At 46.0% G+C, this 17426-nt stretch overlaps 1 protein-coding gene across 1 annotated transcript; it reads left to right on the top strand.

The window, feature by feature from the left end:
- Nucleotides 1-158: 158 nt before the first annotated feature.
- Nucleotides 159-16012, top strand: TREM1 (triggering receptor expressed on myeloid cells 1). The gene is made up of 4 exons (XM_019985417.2): nucleotides 159-975; nucleotides 5682-6023; nucleotides 7262-7463; nucleotides 15451-16012. The coding sequence occupies exons 1-4, from the start codon at nucleotides 927-929 to the stop codon at nucleotides 15554-15556; spliced, it is 699 nt and encodes a 232-aa protein (XP_019840976.2). The 5' UTR covers nucleotides 159-926; the 3' UTR covers nucleotides 15557-16012.
- Nucleotides 16013-17426: the final 1414 nt, after the last annotated feature.

Raw genomic sequence — 17426 nt, 5'->3', positions numbered from 1 at the left:
TATATATAGTAGTTTGTATCTACTAATCCCAAACTCCTAATTTATCCCTCCCTCCCCTATTTTCCCCTTTGGTAACTGTAAGTTTGTTTTCTATGTCTGCAAGTCTATTTTTTGTTTTGTAAATAAGTTCATTTGTATCATATTTTAGATTTCACATATAAGTGAGATCATATGGTATTTGTCTTTGTCTGACTACTTCAGTTAGTATGATAATCTCTAGGCCCATTCCAGTTGCTGCAAATAGAATTATTTCATTCTTTATTATGGCTGAATAGTATTCCTATATATTTGCATATATACCACATCTTCTTTATCCATTCATCTGTTCGTGAACATTTAGGTTATTTCCATATTTTGGGCATTGTAATTGCGCTGCTCTGAACATTAGGGTACTTGTATCTTGGAAAGTGTTTTTACTTAAAATACACTTTTAATCTTGTTTGTGATCCACTGTCCCATGTTAATCTTCAAGGACATTTCTTATTTGTAGATGATGTTTAGATTGGATTTCTATGCTTTGTCCTCTAGTATATTTCTGAGCTCTTTAATGTGTTCTATTCATTTTACATTTGGGATTATTTCTGAAGTGAATCTTTTCTGTTATTGACTTTTCACATTGTCAAATCTGCCTTTCATTGCTTCTATCTAGTAAGGAACCTTTTGGATTTCTTTCTTCTTTTTTTAATGTCTTGTACTATATCATCCTGCATCTTTTCTGGTCTATGAATGAGCCCAGTCTTGGATCCTTATGTTGTCCTTGACGTCTGGAGCCAAGATAACCAGTGATGAAACGCAGCATCAGACTCAGCACCTCTCAGCGATGGCATAACATCCTGTTGTGCAACTTTCTGGAGCCTCTGGGGTAGAGTGTCCCTCTGTAGCTGTGCCAGGAGCCACAGAACAGTTGGAGTCAGTGCACATGAAGGATGAGGAAGCCCAGGCTCTGGGGGCTGCTCTGGATGCTCTTCATCGCAGGTAAGATGCGGAGGAGGCGTGAGCAGGTGAGCTCTTTGCCCAGGACCTGGGGTTGGGGCCAAGCCTTCCACAAGAAAGGTCTCCCTTTTCCTCTGAAGCTCCAGGGGATGTGGCCACCCAAGACAGAACCATCCAGTAGATATGCCACACTGGGTTTCTCCACCCAAACTTAAAAGAATCAGGAGAACACACAGGGCCTGAGAACAGAACTAAAGGGGGTGGGTTAGGAAGCAAGATGCCTGGGCCTTTTGATGTTGTCAGGGACATGCAAAACCCTGAGTGGGAAACTAATGGTAGAGAAAAACCTCACCTTGACATGATCTAAAGGAATTTTGTTTTTGAGTTTGACATTTTTTCCCCTTTATATTCCATCACGGTGCTTTGGATGTTGAAAGAAGTGTTGGTCACTCAGTTGTGTCCAACTCTTTGTGACCCCATGTCTATCCATGGAATTCTCCAGGCAAGAATACTGGAATGGGTTGCCATTTCCTTCTCCAGGGGATCTTCCCCACCCAGGGATCGAACCTGGGTCTCTCACATTGAAGGCAGACTTTTTACCAACTGAGCCACCAGGGAAGCCTAAACCCCAAAGACATAGTCCATTCAATATATATCTCCCAGGCCAAGCTTGGGCCAGGAAACCTGCTATTGCTGAAGACACAGAAGTGCACGGAGAAAAGTGCCTGTTTAAACAGAGGCCGTGATCCCAGGGCCCTGAGGCTCTGCTGCTCGGGCTCCGCAGTGTTGCCGGGACCCTTCGCTCCTCTTCCTGCCCAGCTCAACCTTCACTAAAAGTGGAAGCACTTGGAGCTTTTGTTGTTCCTGCTCCCAGTCCTCATGAATACATTGAGAAAATAAGCAGAGAAGGGGAACATATCAACAAGGAGTTAAAAGAAAGGTTTGCTTTGGAAAGACAGAAAGGATTCCAGGGAGAGGATGTTTTCCAGGGACCCACTGCCTTGAGCAAAGTCCTGGATAATCACCTCGTAGAGCCTGCACACCAGGGTTACTCTGGGATTCCTTGGAGCTGGGGTAATGATCTGGATGGGGTACATGGGAGTGTGGTTTCCATGGACCACCGCATTTCCTTGTGTCTTTTCCTTTTTTCTTTTTTTTTTAAACCTGTTTTCATTTTGCAGTGGAGACTTTATTTATTGATTTATTTTTAGTTTTATTCATTGATTTGCCCGCACTGGGTCCTCATGGCGGGGCATGGGCTTTCTCTAGTTGGGGTGAGTGGCGGCTCCTCTCTAGTTGCAGTGCATCGGCTTCTCATTGCGGTGGCCTCTCGTTGCAGCTCACGGGTTCTGGAGCACAGGTTCAGTAGTTGCGGTGCCTAGGCTTAGTTGCCCCTTGGCATGTGGTATCTCCCTGAAGCAGGGATGGAACCTGTGTCCCTGCATTGGCAGACCGATTCCCAACCCCACTGGACCACCAGGGAAATCCCTCCTTGTGTCTTATTCATGTTTTTCCAAAGGAGAATGGGAGAAGATGGAAGGTTGAAGACTGAGAGGAAACCAGTGGTTTTTTTCCACTGGGTCCCATCAGGGTAGATTAGGGTGTAACATAAAAGCTCCTTCTAGACCCTGTATCCTGGGGAATAGAATTGTTAGTCAGCTATTCTCACTTGGGTTGGGGTTGGCTCTAATCCCAATCAGACAGCTGCTTTGGGCAATCTAGCTCAGAGGTTTAGAGCTGATTCTAGAGTCTTCCCTGGTGGCTCCGACGGTAAAGAGTCTGCCTGCAGTGCCGGGGACCCAGGTTCAATCCATGGGTCGGGAAGATGCCCTGGAGAAGGGAACAGCAGCCCATACCAGTATTCTTGCCTGGAAAATTCCCATAGATGGAGGACCCTGGCAGGCTCCAGTCCATGGGGTCACAGTTACTGCTGAGTGTTTAAGACACTCTCATTTCATCTTTATAACTTATAAGTTGATACTACTATTATTCCTAGTTTCGAGACTAGGGTCACCAAGAGTCGGACGCTTTCTAGAGTCTGACTATGAGGGTCTGAATCCTGACTTCACACATTTCTCCTATGGGACCTTGGGCAAATTACACAATGTGTGTGTGTGCTCAGTCGTATCTGATGCTTTGCAACCCCGTGCGCTGTAGCCCGCCAAGCTCCTGTGTCCATGGGATTCTCCAGGTAAGAATACTGGAATGGGCTGCCATTCCCACTCCAGGGGAGCTTCCCAATCCAGGGATCAAACTCGTGTCTCTTGCATTGACAAGCAGATTCTTTACCACTAGGCCACCTGGGGAGCCCAAATCACATAATAAGTTCTGGGTTATTAAATACACTTTCTGTCTTCCACTTACCTTGTCTTCAAACTAGGAAAAATAGCAGTGTCAACTGACATGTTATAAAGATTAAATGAGACAGTGTCTTAAACACTTGGCAGTAAAAGGTATTTGTTATTCTTTTTTACATTAATAATATAAAGAAGTCCTTTCTTGAAATGGCGCGAAAAGTGATGTACAGACTTCACTTCTGCGTTAGTTTCTTACTATCTGCTTTCAAAGGCACCTGGCAGGTTTGTGAGCAATCTGTCTCCTGTGACTCCTACTGTCTTGACCCATCTGGGCAGTTATAACAAAATACCACAGACTGGGTGGCTTATAAACAACAGAAATTTACTTCTCCCAGTTCTGGAGGCTGGAAATTCAAGGTCATGGTACCAGTATGCTTGGGTTCTGGGGAAGGTCCTCTTCTGAGTTGCAGACTGACTACCAATTTCCCACTGTATCCTCACGTGGGGGAAGGGGCAAGGGAGCTCCCTGGAGCCTCATTACTAAAGGCACTAATCCTATTCCTGACGGCAGAGCCCTTATGACCTAACTATCTCCACCTTGAAGTTTAAGATTTCAAAATATGAATTTTAGGGGGACACTAACATTTAGATTAATAAAAGCAGCGATAATTGTAGGTAGTGGTAGCCTGACCTTAGTAATGGTAGGTGGATTGACCCACCACTATCCAGCCCATTATTTGGTTTTCCATGAAGGAAGGTATCTCAGGCCTGGATGGATAAACTGTAGTCCCTCAGTAAAGGGAGCCCTGCTGTGTCCAGTGGAAAACACAGACCTGGATCTTCTTACTTCAACACTACTTGGCCCTCCCATCAGCAAGGATCCCTTGGACCAGACCAGAAATTCATGCCAATTCTAAGTTCAACATTCAAGAGTGTGATTGAAACTTTTGTCCCTGTAATCCAAGGGTTCTCAGCCTTAGCACTATTGACATTATGGGTGGGTTAATTTTTTCTCATGGGGGCCAGCCTGTGCACTGAAGGATGTTTAACAACATCTCTGGCTTCTGCCCATTAGATTCTAGAGCACCTCCTTGCTCCCAGTGATGGGGCTTCCCTGGTAGCTCAGCTGGTAAAGAATCCACCTGCAATGCAGGAGACCCCAGTTCTATTCCTGGGTTGGGAAGATTCCCTGGAGAAGGGATAGGCTACCTACTCCTGTATTCTTGGGCTTCTCTGGTGGCTCAAACAGTAAAGAATCCACCTGCAATGTGGGAGACTTGGGTTTTATCCTTGGGTTGGGAAGATCCCCTGGAGAAGGGAATGGCAACTCACTCTAGTATTCTTGCCTGGAGAATCCCATGGACAGAGGAGCCTGGTGGGCTACAGTCCATGGGGTTTCAAAGAGTTGGACATGACTGAGTGACTAAGCACAGCACAGCATAACTCCCAATCATAACAACCAAAAATATCTGCAGTCATTGCCCAATGTCCCCAGAGGGAAAATTGTCCCCACTGGAGGACCACTGCTGTGACTCCTTGACATTCTGTAATATTTAGAACTCTTTTGGATGCAAGCAACATCCTATAGACCAATCAACACAGTAAGAAAGAGCAGCAGTCTCAGAGAGGATTCTGATTGGCCCAACCTTAGTCATGTGCCCATTTCTAGGCCAATCAGCATGGCCAGTGTGGTGAGATTCTTTGGCTAAGCCTGTGTCTCTATGTCCATCCTGGAGAATATGGGCAGCCCCATCAGTAAAGGTACATAGGATGAGAAAGATGAGCAGCCTGAGAAAGAGGTGATCTGCTACCCAAGGAAGGGAGAGATGAAGACCACACCACCAGACATCAATGTCCACCATGTCCTTGAGACGGCTTCCTCGCCATTTTTCCAATAGTCTCTTGAACTGGTCTCTCTCCTTCTTAGATGAAGTTCCTCTAGCTGTTCAGTGGAGTCACTTTCTGAAAGTAACATTTCTTCACATCCACTTTGCACCGTGTCCCTGGTGGTCTAGTGGTTAGGATTCAGCAGTCTCATTCTGCACCCTGTACATCCTTCTCTATAATCTTTCTCTCCCGTCATGCCCTTGTCACTCATGGTCTTAGCATGTGTCCCACGCTCTGTCTCTATTCAGACAGTTTCTTCCTCCCCAAAACAGTCATTTATGAAAGTTGATTTGCACAAATCATACACAGTCTAACTTTTGTGGTCAAAATCAAACAAACAAACCAAACGAACCCCCATCCCCCAAAGCTACTTGCAGTGATAAGATCTGGGGTCTAATGCTAACTTGCAGGGAAAGCTGCATCTTCTCTGGAGACCTTGAGGATCTTGTCTGAAAATTAGGTGATTTAAGAAGAAAGAAATGTGGCTCCTCTCTCTTTCTTTTTTTTTCCCAAAGAGAAGGAAGCTATTCCTCACAAAGCCTAACTCAAATTCTCTGCTTACAGAAATCCAAGCTGCCGCTGAAGTATTCGAGGAGAAGTGTACTCTAGCAGAGGGGCAGACCTTGAAAGTGAGCTGTCCTACCAATACCAACATATATTCCAACAGCCAGAAGGCTTGGCAGAGGCTGAAAGATAACGGGGAGGTCCAGACACTGGCAATCACAGAGGGGTCCAGTCAAGTCCGGGTGGGGAAGTACTTCCTAGAAGACATCCCCAGTGAAGGCATGCTGCAAATCCAAATGGCCAACCTTCAAGTGGAGGACTCAGGACTGTACCGATGTGTGATCTTGGGACCCAGCGATCCCATCATCCTGTTCCACCCTGTCCGCCTGGTGGTGACCAAGAGTGAGTGACCTGGGGGTGGGTGGTATAGTGTGGGAGAGCCATATCAGGTCGGCTGGGACAGTGGTGGGAGCACCAGTAGGGCTGTGGCTCAGGATTTCTAGAAGCTTATGATCTTGCTCCTTGTTTCTAGAAGCTCCTTGTTTCTCATTTGAGGTCCTTGAGAGACATTTGGTCCAATGGTAAGAAGGGATTGCATCTCATTCTTTGTATGGGATTCCTCTTTGGAAGCAGAACCTAACATGCTGTGCTATTGTAGGAAGTGGGATATGGGGAAAGGTGAATGATGGACTTGGGACAATTTAGTCTCATGCTTCAGGTCTGCATGTAGAAGTCATTTCCTTGGGAAGCCTCTGTGAGTCACCCTCCCTTCCTAAGGATGCATCTGAGGTCCCTCCTGTGTGCTTCCAAAGCAGTCCTCCTCAGACCTTAAGTGGGCACCAACCAGCTGGGGGTCTTATTTTAAATGTAATACGTCTAGGATGGGACCTAGACTCTGCATTTCCAGCCTCTTCACAGACAGTGCTGGCGCTGCTGGTCCATGGCTTCTGTTTTGAGTAGCAAAGCACCAGGGCTCACTTGGTACCCTCTTCATAGACAGCTCAGTCTCACTGGATGAAGTAGTGGCCAGTTCCCTTAACTGTCTCCCCTATTCATCTTTGAGAACCTTGAGGAAATCATCTGCCTTATTTGACTCTATATCTCTAGCAACTGATGAAGTGCCTGGCATATAGTAGGGCCTCCACAGATGTTGACTGGATGAATTAAGGAAAGCAGATTAGAACGGGGGCAGATTCAAGTTCCTAGCCCCTGTGGAGCCCATATCTAAGGAAGACAAGACACATCTGCAGTGTATTAATGAAAGATAACTTGCAAAGCAATAAGCCACAGGTACAAGTGAGTGCAAGGCAGAGAGAATGGTATAAGATAATCAGGGAATTATTCTTGAAGAAGGGCACATATGGATTGGTGAACAATAGCAGGCAAGTGCATTTCCAATAACATGAATAGCCTGGAAATACCTTCCTGCTTCCTTATCTCCCTCCTTCTTTCCTTCCTTCTTTCCTTTTCCCCATCTCTGACCCAAGCAATGCCACACTATTTCTTTATTAAAATAAAAAGCAAAAGGAAACCTTGGTTCATGAGTGGCCATTCATTTCCCTCCGAAGTTCCATTTACTGTACCACTCATCCTTCCATCTATCCATCATCTGTCCAACCATCCAATGTGCTTTCTTGCAGATTCTTTGGGAACCCCTGCCTCAGATGAGTATCCTTGCCAGGTCTCTGTTCAGAATCCCACCCCACTTCCCGTCACCACCAAGCTCCGTCCCAGGCCCAGGCCCGGGCCCAAGCCCGTGACCCAACCCATCCCCACATCAGCTGATAGGCTCTCCTCTCCTGGCTTCACAGTCACTCCCACAAATGTGACACACGTCAACAGGTATGGTTTCCAGGTCTCTGGGCCCTTGGATTGGACACCAAGTCCTTTGATTCCCAGTCCATGTGCTTAGAGGGTGTGGGGAGTGAGGGATGGGGGAGCGTAGAGGGCAGGGTGGGTTTGAGTCGTCTCTGTCGGGTGGATCTTCCCAGGGGAGGAAGGAGAGTGCTGGTGCTGGAGAGAGGAGGGGGCTTGAGGAGGGGGCTCTTGGAGGCAATGATGCGGCTGCCATTCTCCCCACCGTTTCCCTCTGTGTTTGCTTCTTGCCTGTCAGAGGGGTAAGGAGAGGAAAATGGCGTCTGTGCTGAATTCCAAGGGCTCAGCAAACCCCTAAGTGTAGTGGGAAAAGAGACCCTGGATTCTAATGCCAGCTAGATCGACTGAAAGTGTAACTTCAGGCCACTCAGGAGCCTTCTCTGGCTTCAGTTTCCTTGTTTCTATGGTTGGGGTTGGAGGGGGTAGGGGAGGGTAGAAAAAAATCAGAGCTGGAAGCCATAATCTAGCCCAACAGCTCTGATCAACTGAGGTGTGTTAGGGTATCCTGGAGTGTTAGCTTTTATTTGGCTTGTTTTATTTATTTATTAAAACTTTTTTTTGAATGCACCCTGCAGCATGTGGGATTTCAGTTTCCTAAACAGGGATGGAACTGGCGTCCCCTCCACTGCAAGGCAGAGTCTTGATCACTGGACTGGGGAAGTCCTTGGCTGGTTTTCAATGCTGATGCACGTGACATCTGTAGACCAAAAGAATTAGAATTTCTGGAGGTGGGGCTGGTCTCAGTAATTTTTATAAGATCTTCAGGCCTCTTAAAATGTGCAGGCAAAGCTAAGAATCATGACCTTTTCATGCACACCCTTTTATACAGTTTATTATTAAATGTTGATTTATCTAAGACTGTGTTTATCACTAAATGTTGACTTAGCAGAGAAAGAAATATTCTTCCGCATTCCTACCAATCTAATGTGTCTTTTTTTTGTCCATCTTCTCTTCTAGTTTTTATTCATGCTTGGATATATTTTAATGTGGTGTTAATTCTAATTACACACATTTTCACTATTTTTCTTTTGGCTAAAACTATTCTTCAGTGTTGCTCCTTAGTCTTTGTTGTCAGAATTTCAGCATACTTTTCTATCAGTAGAAAGCCACTGCTCACATAATCCTTTGCCTGTTTTTAGACGTTGAGATTATTTTCATTTTTTGTAGTATTGATAACTCTGAGATGAACATATATTTGTAGATGTCCTTTTCTTCTTTTAAATTGTTCACTCAAAAGAAACTCTCTTAAAAGAAGCCGAACATTTGTACTGTCCTGTATGTGTCCTTGTATGCTCAGTCGTGTCCAGCTCTTTGTGACCACATGGACTGTAGCCTGCCAGGCTCCTTTGTCCGTGCAATTCTCCAGGCAAGAATACTATAGTGGGTTACCATTTCCTCCTCCAGGGAGTCTTCCTGACCCAGAGATTGAACCCGCATCTCCTGCATTGGCAGGTGGATTCTTTATCACAGAGCTACCTGGAAAGCCATTTTCCTCTACACATATTGCCAATTTGTTTTCCAAAGGTTGGAAACAATTTGCAGTGAGATCCACAATACAGAAGAGAAGCAGCGTCACTGCAGGGCTCTGGTATCTAAACAATATATCTGTCAAAATAGATGTGATGCTGAAAGCTCGTATTCTAGGTATGCTGGTGCCAAATCAAATCTCAAAGATGGTTTTGGGTGAAGTAGAAAGGAGTAGCTTTGTTGTTTTGCTAAGCAAAGGGGGCCACTGTGGGCTAATGTTCTCAAAACTATGTGTTGCAACTTGGGGAAGATAGTGACAAGTTTCGCAGTAATTGTTCAGAGAGGGTGTGATCAGCTTGTGAACATTCTTCTGATGGGCTGGTGATGACATAAGTAGGAGACAGCATCCTCATCCTTCAGGTCCAACTGGTCTAGGGTCTACATGCTTGTGGGTGGCAGACCATCATTAATCTTCATTAACTTCTACCACCTGGAGGGGGTTTCAGTATCTGCAAAACAGCTCAAAGATATTGTCTCTATCCACTGATGAGGAATCACAGGCTGGAATCAAGACTGCCAGGAGAAATATCAACAACATCAGATATGCAGATGATACCACTCTAATGGCAGAAAGAGAAAGTAAAGAGCCTCTTGATAGGGGTAAAGAGGAGCGTGAAAAAGCTGGCTTAAAACTTAACACTCAAAAAACTAAGATCATGGCTTCCAGTCCCATCACTTGAAATGACAAATAGATGGGGAAAAAGTGAAAACAATGGCATATTTTATTTTCTTGGGATCCAAAATCACTGCAGATAGTGACTGCAGTCACAAAATTAAAAGACGCTTGCTCCTTGGAAGAAAAGCTATGACCCACCTAGACAGCACATTAAAAAGCAGAGACATCACTTTGCTGACAAAGGTCTGTATAGTCAAAGCTATGGTTTTTCCAGCAGTCATGTATAGATGTGAGAGTTGAACCATAAAGAAAGCTGAGCACCAAAGAATTGATGCTTTTGAACTGTGGTGTTGGAGAAGACTCTTGAAAGTCCCTTGGATTGCAAGGAGATCAAACCAGTTCATCCTATAAGAAACCAACCCTGAGTATTCATTGGAAGGACTGATGCTGAAGCTGAAGCTCCAATGCTTTGGCCACCTGATACAAAGAGCTGACTCATTGGAAAAGACCATGATTCTGGGAAAGATTGAGGACAGGAGGAAGTGATGACAGAGAATGAGATGTTTGGGTGGCATCGTTGACTCAATGGACATCAGTCTGAGCAAACTCTGGGAGATAGTGAAAGACAGGGAAGCCTGGCATGCTGCAGTCCATGGGGTTGCAAAAAGTCAGACACAACTGAGTGACTGAACGACAACAACAATTGATGGGAAAACAGAACCTTGCCCGGAGGCTGCTCTTGACTTTTTCTCCCTGGTCTTGCATCCCCAGCTCAGTTCAGTTGCTTAGTTGTGTCTGAGTCCTTGCAGCACTATAACTGCAGCATGCCAGGCTTTCCTGTCCATAACCCATTCCTAGAGCTTGCTCAAACTCATGTTCATCAAGTTGGTGATGCCATTCAACCATCTCATCCTCTGATGTTCCCTTCTCCTCCCGCCTTCAATCTTTGCCAGCATCAGGGTCTTTTCCAGTGAGTCAGTTCGTCCCATCAGGTGGCTAAAGTATTGGAGTTTCAGCTTCAACATCAGTCCTTCCAATGAATATTCAGGACTGATTTCCTTTAGGATGAACTAGTTTGATCTCCTTGCAGTACAAGGGACTCTCAAGAGTCTTCTCCAACATCACAGTTCAAAAGCATCGATTCTTTGGTGCTCAGCTTTCTTTATGGCCCAACTCTCACATCCATACATGACTGCTGGAAAAATCATAGCTTTGACTAGACAGATCTTTGTTAGCGATGTAATGTCTCTGCTTTTTAATATGCTGTCTAGGTTGGTCACAGCTTTTCTTCCAAGGAGTAAGTGTCTTTTAATTTCATGGCTGCAGTCACCATCTGCAGTGATTTTGGAGCCCAAGAAAATTAAGTCTGTCACTGTTTCCATTGTTTCCCCATCTATTTGCCATGACGTGATGGGTGATGTTATCTCCATATCCTCACTGTAAAGAAAGCTGAGCACCAAAGAATTGATGCTTTTGAACTGTGGTGTTGGAGAAAACTCTTGAGAGTCCCTTGGACTGTAAGGAGATCCAACTGGTCCATTCTGAAGGAGATCAGCCCTGGGATTTCTTTGGAGGGAATGATGCTGAAGCTGAAACTCCAGTACTGTGGCCACCTCATGTGAAGAGTTGACTCATTGGAAAAGACTCTGATGCTGGGAGGGATTGGGGGCAGGAGGAGAAGGGGACGACAGAGGATGAGATGGCTGGATGGCATCACTGACTCGATGGACGTGAGTCTGGGTGAACTGGGAGATACTTCTCTGGGCAATCTTGATTTCAGCTTGTGCTTCATCCAGCCTGGCATTTCCCATGATGTTCTCTGCATAGAAATTAAATAAGCAGAGTGACAATAGACAGCCTTGATGTAGTTCTTTCTCAATTTGGAACCAGTCTGTTGTTTCATGTCTGGTTCTAACTGTTCCTTCTTGACCTACATACAGATTTCTCAGGAGGCAGGTAAAGTGTATTCTCATCTCTTGAAGAATTTTCCGCAGTTTGTTGTGATCCACACAGTCAAAGGCTTTAACATAGTCAATAAAGCAGAAGTAGATGTTTTCCTGGAACTCTCTTGCCTTTTCTATGATCCAACAGGTGTTGGCAATTTGATCTCTATTCCTCTGCCTTTTCTAAATCCAGCTTGAATATCTGGAAGTTCTCGGTTCATGTACTGTTGAAGCCTCACTTGGAAAACTTTGAGCATTATTTTGCTAGCGTGTGAGATGAGTGCAATTGTGTGATAGTTTGAACATTCTTTGGCATTGCCTTTCTTTGGGATTGGAATGAAAATTGACCTTTTTCAGTCCTATGGTCACTGCTGAGTTTTCCAAATTTGTTGGCATATTGAGTTCAGCACTTTCACAGATGATGATCTTTTAGGATTTGCAATAGCTCAACTGGAATTCCATCAGTTACACTAGCTTTGTTCATAGTGATGCTTCCTCATGCCCACTTGAATTCAACACTCCAAGATGTCTGGCTCTAGGTGAGTCATCACACCATCATGGTTATCTGGGTTCAGTTCAGTTCAGTTCAGTTCAGTCGCTGTCGTGTCCGACTCTTTGCAACCCCATGAATCGCAGCATGCCAGGCCTCCCTGTCCATCACCAACTCCCAGTTCACCCAGACTCACGTCCATCGAGTCAGTGATGCCATCCAGCCATCTCATCCTCTGTCGTCCCCTTCTCCTCCTGCCCCCAATCCCTCCCAGCATCAGAGTCTTTTCCAGTGAGTCAACTCATTGCATGAGCTGGCCACAGTACTGGAGTTTCAGCTTCAGCATCATTCCCTCCAAAGAAATCCCAGGGCTGATCTCCTTCAGAATGGACCGGTTGGATCTCCTTACAGTCCAAGGGACTCTCAAGAGTTTTCTCCAACACCACAGTTCAAAAGCATCAATTCTTCGGTGCTCAGCTTTCTTTACAGTCCAACTCTCACATCCATACATGACCAGTGGAAAAACCATAGCCTTGACTAGATGGACCTTTGTTGGCAAAGTAATGTCTCTGCTTTTCAATATGCTATCTAGGTTGGTCATATTAGGAAGGTCTTTTTTGTATACTTCTTCTGTGTATTCTTGCCACCTCTTCTTAATATCTTCTGCTTCTGTTAGGTCCATTCCATTTCTGTCCTTTATTGAGCCCATCTTCGCATGAAATGTTCCCTTGGTATCTCTAATTTTCTTGAAGAGATCTCTAGTCTTTCCCATTCTATTGTTTTCCTCTATTTATTTGCATTGACCACTGAAGAAGGCTTTCTTATCTCTATTCTTTGGAACTGTGCATTCAGATGGCTATATCTTTCCTTTCCTCCTTTGCTTTTAGCTTCTCCTCCCTTCCCTAATTAACAACTGCTTGAATCTGCCCCCTGGGGCTCAGGGAAAGCCATGGAGGCTGAATGAAGGTTGTTTCCTAAAATCAAAGAAATGGGGGATACAAGAACCTTGTGCCCAGGAGCCCCACAGGACCCTGCATGGTATCAGACATGAGCTGGGACTTGCTTTCATCTATTAACTGTGGACTTTGAGCTCCACAGGGTAGAGGCAGAGTGCCCTCTTCCCCTTCTGTTGTGCCTAAGTGTACAGTACATAGTAGGAGATCATTAAAATATTTAAAATAAAACACATCTTTACAATAAATGCTATTCTTTTTTTTTTCACTAATTTTCCAGAGTATAAACAGAGAGTGCAAACTTTCGCCCATATTCTTACTAAAGGCTATACCTCCTTCATGTATTGACTTTATGTGTTTTAATTAACACAAACCAGTCTATGTATCAGAGTCCAGTTGGGAAGGCAGAAGCCACTGAGCTGTTTGAAAAAGAGGGAATTTAGTGGAGGGAGCAGTTTGTCCAGGAAATGGAGGAGCAGAGGCGCCTATCTGGGGCTGGAGGGTGTGGCACCTCAGAGGAAGCCGCTGTCACCCTGTCTTCGGAGGGTTCCACGGAGGCAGGCTGTGGAGAAAATCTTGTGCAAATGTTTTAGGAAGGGATCCCAGGAAAAACCATTCCTGGGGAGTGGGACTGGGAGGGAAGGAAACCTAGCAAAGGGTGCCATAACCTAGGTGAGTCTCACAGGGACTAAAAGGGCTTCTGGGCATCACAGGAGTTGTCTGTATGGAGAGGGGGTTGGGGAGCTAGAGCATTTGTACTCCCAGCACCCGGTGAGGGGCACAGGAATTCCCCAGCACTGTGGCTGGAGTGGCTTGGGGTGGGGTGGGATGGGGGTGTCTGGCCGCCTGCATACAGCCTCAGAAAGGGATGCAATGCTTGCCCTTGAGAGTGGACATGTTCTAGGAGCTCTGTGCAAGAAAACATTCCAGGGCTTGGAAGGGATAAGGCAGGGCACTGGCAGGAGACCCTTGGAGAGGTTACAGTTTGTGGAGCCCAGAGCTGGAACCTCCCTGGGCGGTAGGGCTGGAACCGGGCACAGGCTTGCACTGCAGGGGGCATAGCTGCAAGCTTGAGGGTCTAGAGAGGCATTGCCTTCCAGCCCCAGCCAGGGCAGCCAGGGCTGAACTTGGCTGCCTCAGACATCTAGTTCCTGCAGGTCCAAGACAGTGCCGCAGGCTGGGGGTAGATTTTAGCACAAAAGGACCTGTGCTGCTTTTCTATGGCTGTTGTATCATTTCTCCCTTTGCAGGCTTGTTTATTCAGGTTTAAGTTTTGCATAGGCAAACGTGTTGATTTTTAAATTATTGCTTTGTTTTATTCCTTAATTGTGTTTATCCTACTTCCTGGTGCCTTCTCTATTTTTTTCACTTTATTTTGATCTTAATCCATCAGCGGGGGTGTGGGGGTGGGGGGTGGGGTGGGGTGTTATTTTGCTCTATGCTGCAAATGATAGGAGCAAAGACTTTTTCTTACATTTTGCCATCCAGGTGTCACAAGACTGTTTATTTACTAGACAGTTCTTGCCTACCTTTTGGGCTGCCGATTTCCTTAGATACGAACTCTTAGCTATCCTTAGATCTATATCTGGACTTCTATTTGTTTCTCTGCTGTTTCTCTTTTCAACCCGGTGTCTCATCTCTATGGATTGGTTGTGCTATAACTTATTTTCACGGGCTTCCCAGGTGGCAGTAGTGGTAAAGAACCTCCCAATGCAGGAGACATAAGAGACATGGGTTGGATTCCTGGGTCAGGAAGATCCCCTGGAGGAGGGCATGGCAACCCACTCCAGGATTCTTGCCTGGAGAATCCCATGGACAGAGGAGCCTGGAGGGCTACAATCTATAGTGTTGCAAAGAGTCAGACACAACTGAAGCAACTGAACACACACACAACCTATTTCCACATCTGCTGAGTCTATACAAGCCAAGTTCCTCCATTCATTCGTGTCCTTTTCTTATAGTATCTACTGATGTTTACCCAGGACTTTTAGAATCATGTTGCTGAGGTCTATGAAAATTCATGATGGGATTTTGATGAGGACTGGAACCTCAGTTTATAAATGAGGCCAGAGAGGTGAGGTGACTCTCCCAGGATAGGTCCTGATGCTGAGAATGGAAGCCAGGATTCCTTGCTCTGGGAGCCCTTGCTTTCTCTACCGCATCAAGGTAGGAGGGAGCCTTGTCCGCCTGTCCTTTCTCCCTGATGCCTCTTCTGAACGTGGACTCTGTGCTGTCTACTAAGTATATTTCTAATCAGTAGTTTTAGGTGATGGGACAAACTAGATGCACATGACAGAGCCAGTCAATATGGGGAAAGGAGGGATTGGGAGCAGATGAGCCAAGGGGTTTGAAAGCCCGTGACAAACACACACGTGTGTGGGAGCATCCATGTTCATAGCAGCGCCCACTCTTCTGTCTCCCCCAGGGCTCCTGGGATCAGCATCATCATTCCTGCAGCATGTGGACTCCTGAGTAAGACCCTGGTCTTCATCGGTCTGTTTGCTGTCACGCATAGGTCATTTGCATCTTAGCCACAGGAATCCACAAGAATGACCTCCAACCTCCACCCGTGTCCACCCAGCAGTTGTGCCTGAAGAGGGGTGTAAGGGGAAGAGGCGGGGGTCAGTGATATGAGCTGATCTGTAACTCAGGTGACTTCTAAGGCTCAGGATCCCACCTTCTTGGCCCTGCTAACTCCCTTTATTTAACTGACAATCTTGGATGTGCTTTGTCCCCTCACAAGAGAAGATACAGCCCCACACCTGCTCATTCCACTGGCGGCTCAGGGTTTGCATTAAATACAGACACTTCCTGGGACTTCCCTGGTGGCCCAGTGGCTAAGTCCGAGTTCCCAATGCAGGGGGTCCCCTGGGTTCCATCCCTGTCAGGGAACTAGATCCTGCTTGCTGCAACGAAGGTCAAAGATCCCATGTGCTGCAACTAAGACCTGGCACAGCCAAATAAATAAATAAGTAAATATTAAAAAATGAAGACACTGCCTGATGCTTTTCACTGTCAAGGTCTGTGGAATTCGTGAGGCACAGAGGCTACGGTTGCTAATTCTGCCCTGGTCCTCACCCTGGACTACAACATTTTGGCTTAAACTGGACAGAGTTCCAAGTACAGAAGCATCTTGTTCTCTCAGCTGCCAGGGCTGTCCTCTCCTCTAGAATCAGATGTTTCAGTTTCTCCCCTTCATTTATGGCCTTTTCCAATACTTCCTGAAGATTATTGAAAACCATGGAGCAAAGAGAAGATGAGATGTCATGGTAAGAATTCCATATTTGGGAGAGGGGAACTGAGCTCACCAGAAGGATGTATCCTGGGACAATACTGGGAGGATGAGATAGGATTCATGGCTTAGGACTGGTAAAGCAATATCATTTGTCTACGGTGTGCATTTATTGTGGGCATCAGCTGGGATGCATCTGGATCCTCAGAACAACCCCACAAAGCCAGAGATCCATGCCTGAAATGAGACCACATGAGAAGTGCATCACCACTTACTGGAAGGGACGAAAACTAGAGCTCCTTTACTGAAGACCAAGCGCCTCAAAGCCATATAGACCAGAACAACAGGGAGCCCGCTCTATCTAAGTGCCTCTTCCTTGTATCACATGAGGGGCAGGGGTGGTGGTGACCAGCTCTCACCAGTTAGGCTCCTAGAGGTTGTCTCCCACATGCCCTGCTGGCACCACCCCCTGCCTTCCTCTGCCTCTCTCTCTGCCCCTACAGCTCCCCCTTCACTCTCAAGCTCATCCATGAAATAGGTATCCAAGCCCACCAACAGATTTAAATCAGTACTTTCGGATTTTCTACTCTTCTGACTCTAAAGGGGAAGGAACCCCACTAGTGGTGAAGAGATGATGAGTTCTTCCATTCCCATTCAGGAATGGCCAAGGCCAAAGTTGTCTTAAATTCCCTAAGAGCAAACATACTCTACCACCCACGATCCATATTCTTACCATCAGGATGCCCTTCCCCTCCCTTTCTGAAACAGGTACTCTGAGAGCTAAGATACAGTCCTCCCCTCCCTGAGCCCCCTGCCATCCTGTGAGGACTTCCTCACCAACCTGGGGACTGACCCCTCTGAGAATCATGCATTTGGCCACTTAGGTCAAGTCACATGTCTGTACCATAGATGCCAGGGAGAAGGGGCAGGAGAAATATCTTTCTCCATGCTCAATAGAAGGGGAAGTGGAGTTCTGTGCCCCGTGAGACCCACACCTTGGGGCATATCCCCAAACGGAAAGGGTATTGGGTGCTGGAGAGCCAAAAGACGATGAATATCTATTACACAATTCCAAAGCTGGTAGAATTAAATGAGACAACCTGAGTAAAACATCTGGCACACAGCAGGACTTCAATCCTTGGAGTCACTCCATTAAAACTGTGATTTCT

The sequence above is a fragment of the Bos indicus genome, chromosome 23 (genome assembly GCF_029378745.1).
Source record: "Bos indicus isolate NIAB-ARS_2022 breed Sahiwal x Tharparkar chromosome 23, NIAB-ARS_B.indTharparkar_mat_pri_1.0, whole genome shotgun sequence".
Lineage (NCBI taxonomy): Eukaryota > Metazoa > Chordata > Mammalia > Artiodactyla > Bovidae > Bos > Bos indicus.
The sequence above is the reverse complement of the archived record's forward strand: the minus strand, read 5'-3'. Positions and strand labels throughout refer to the sequence as shown.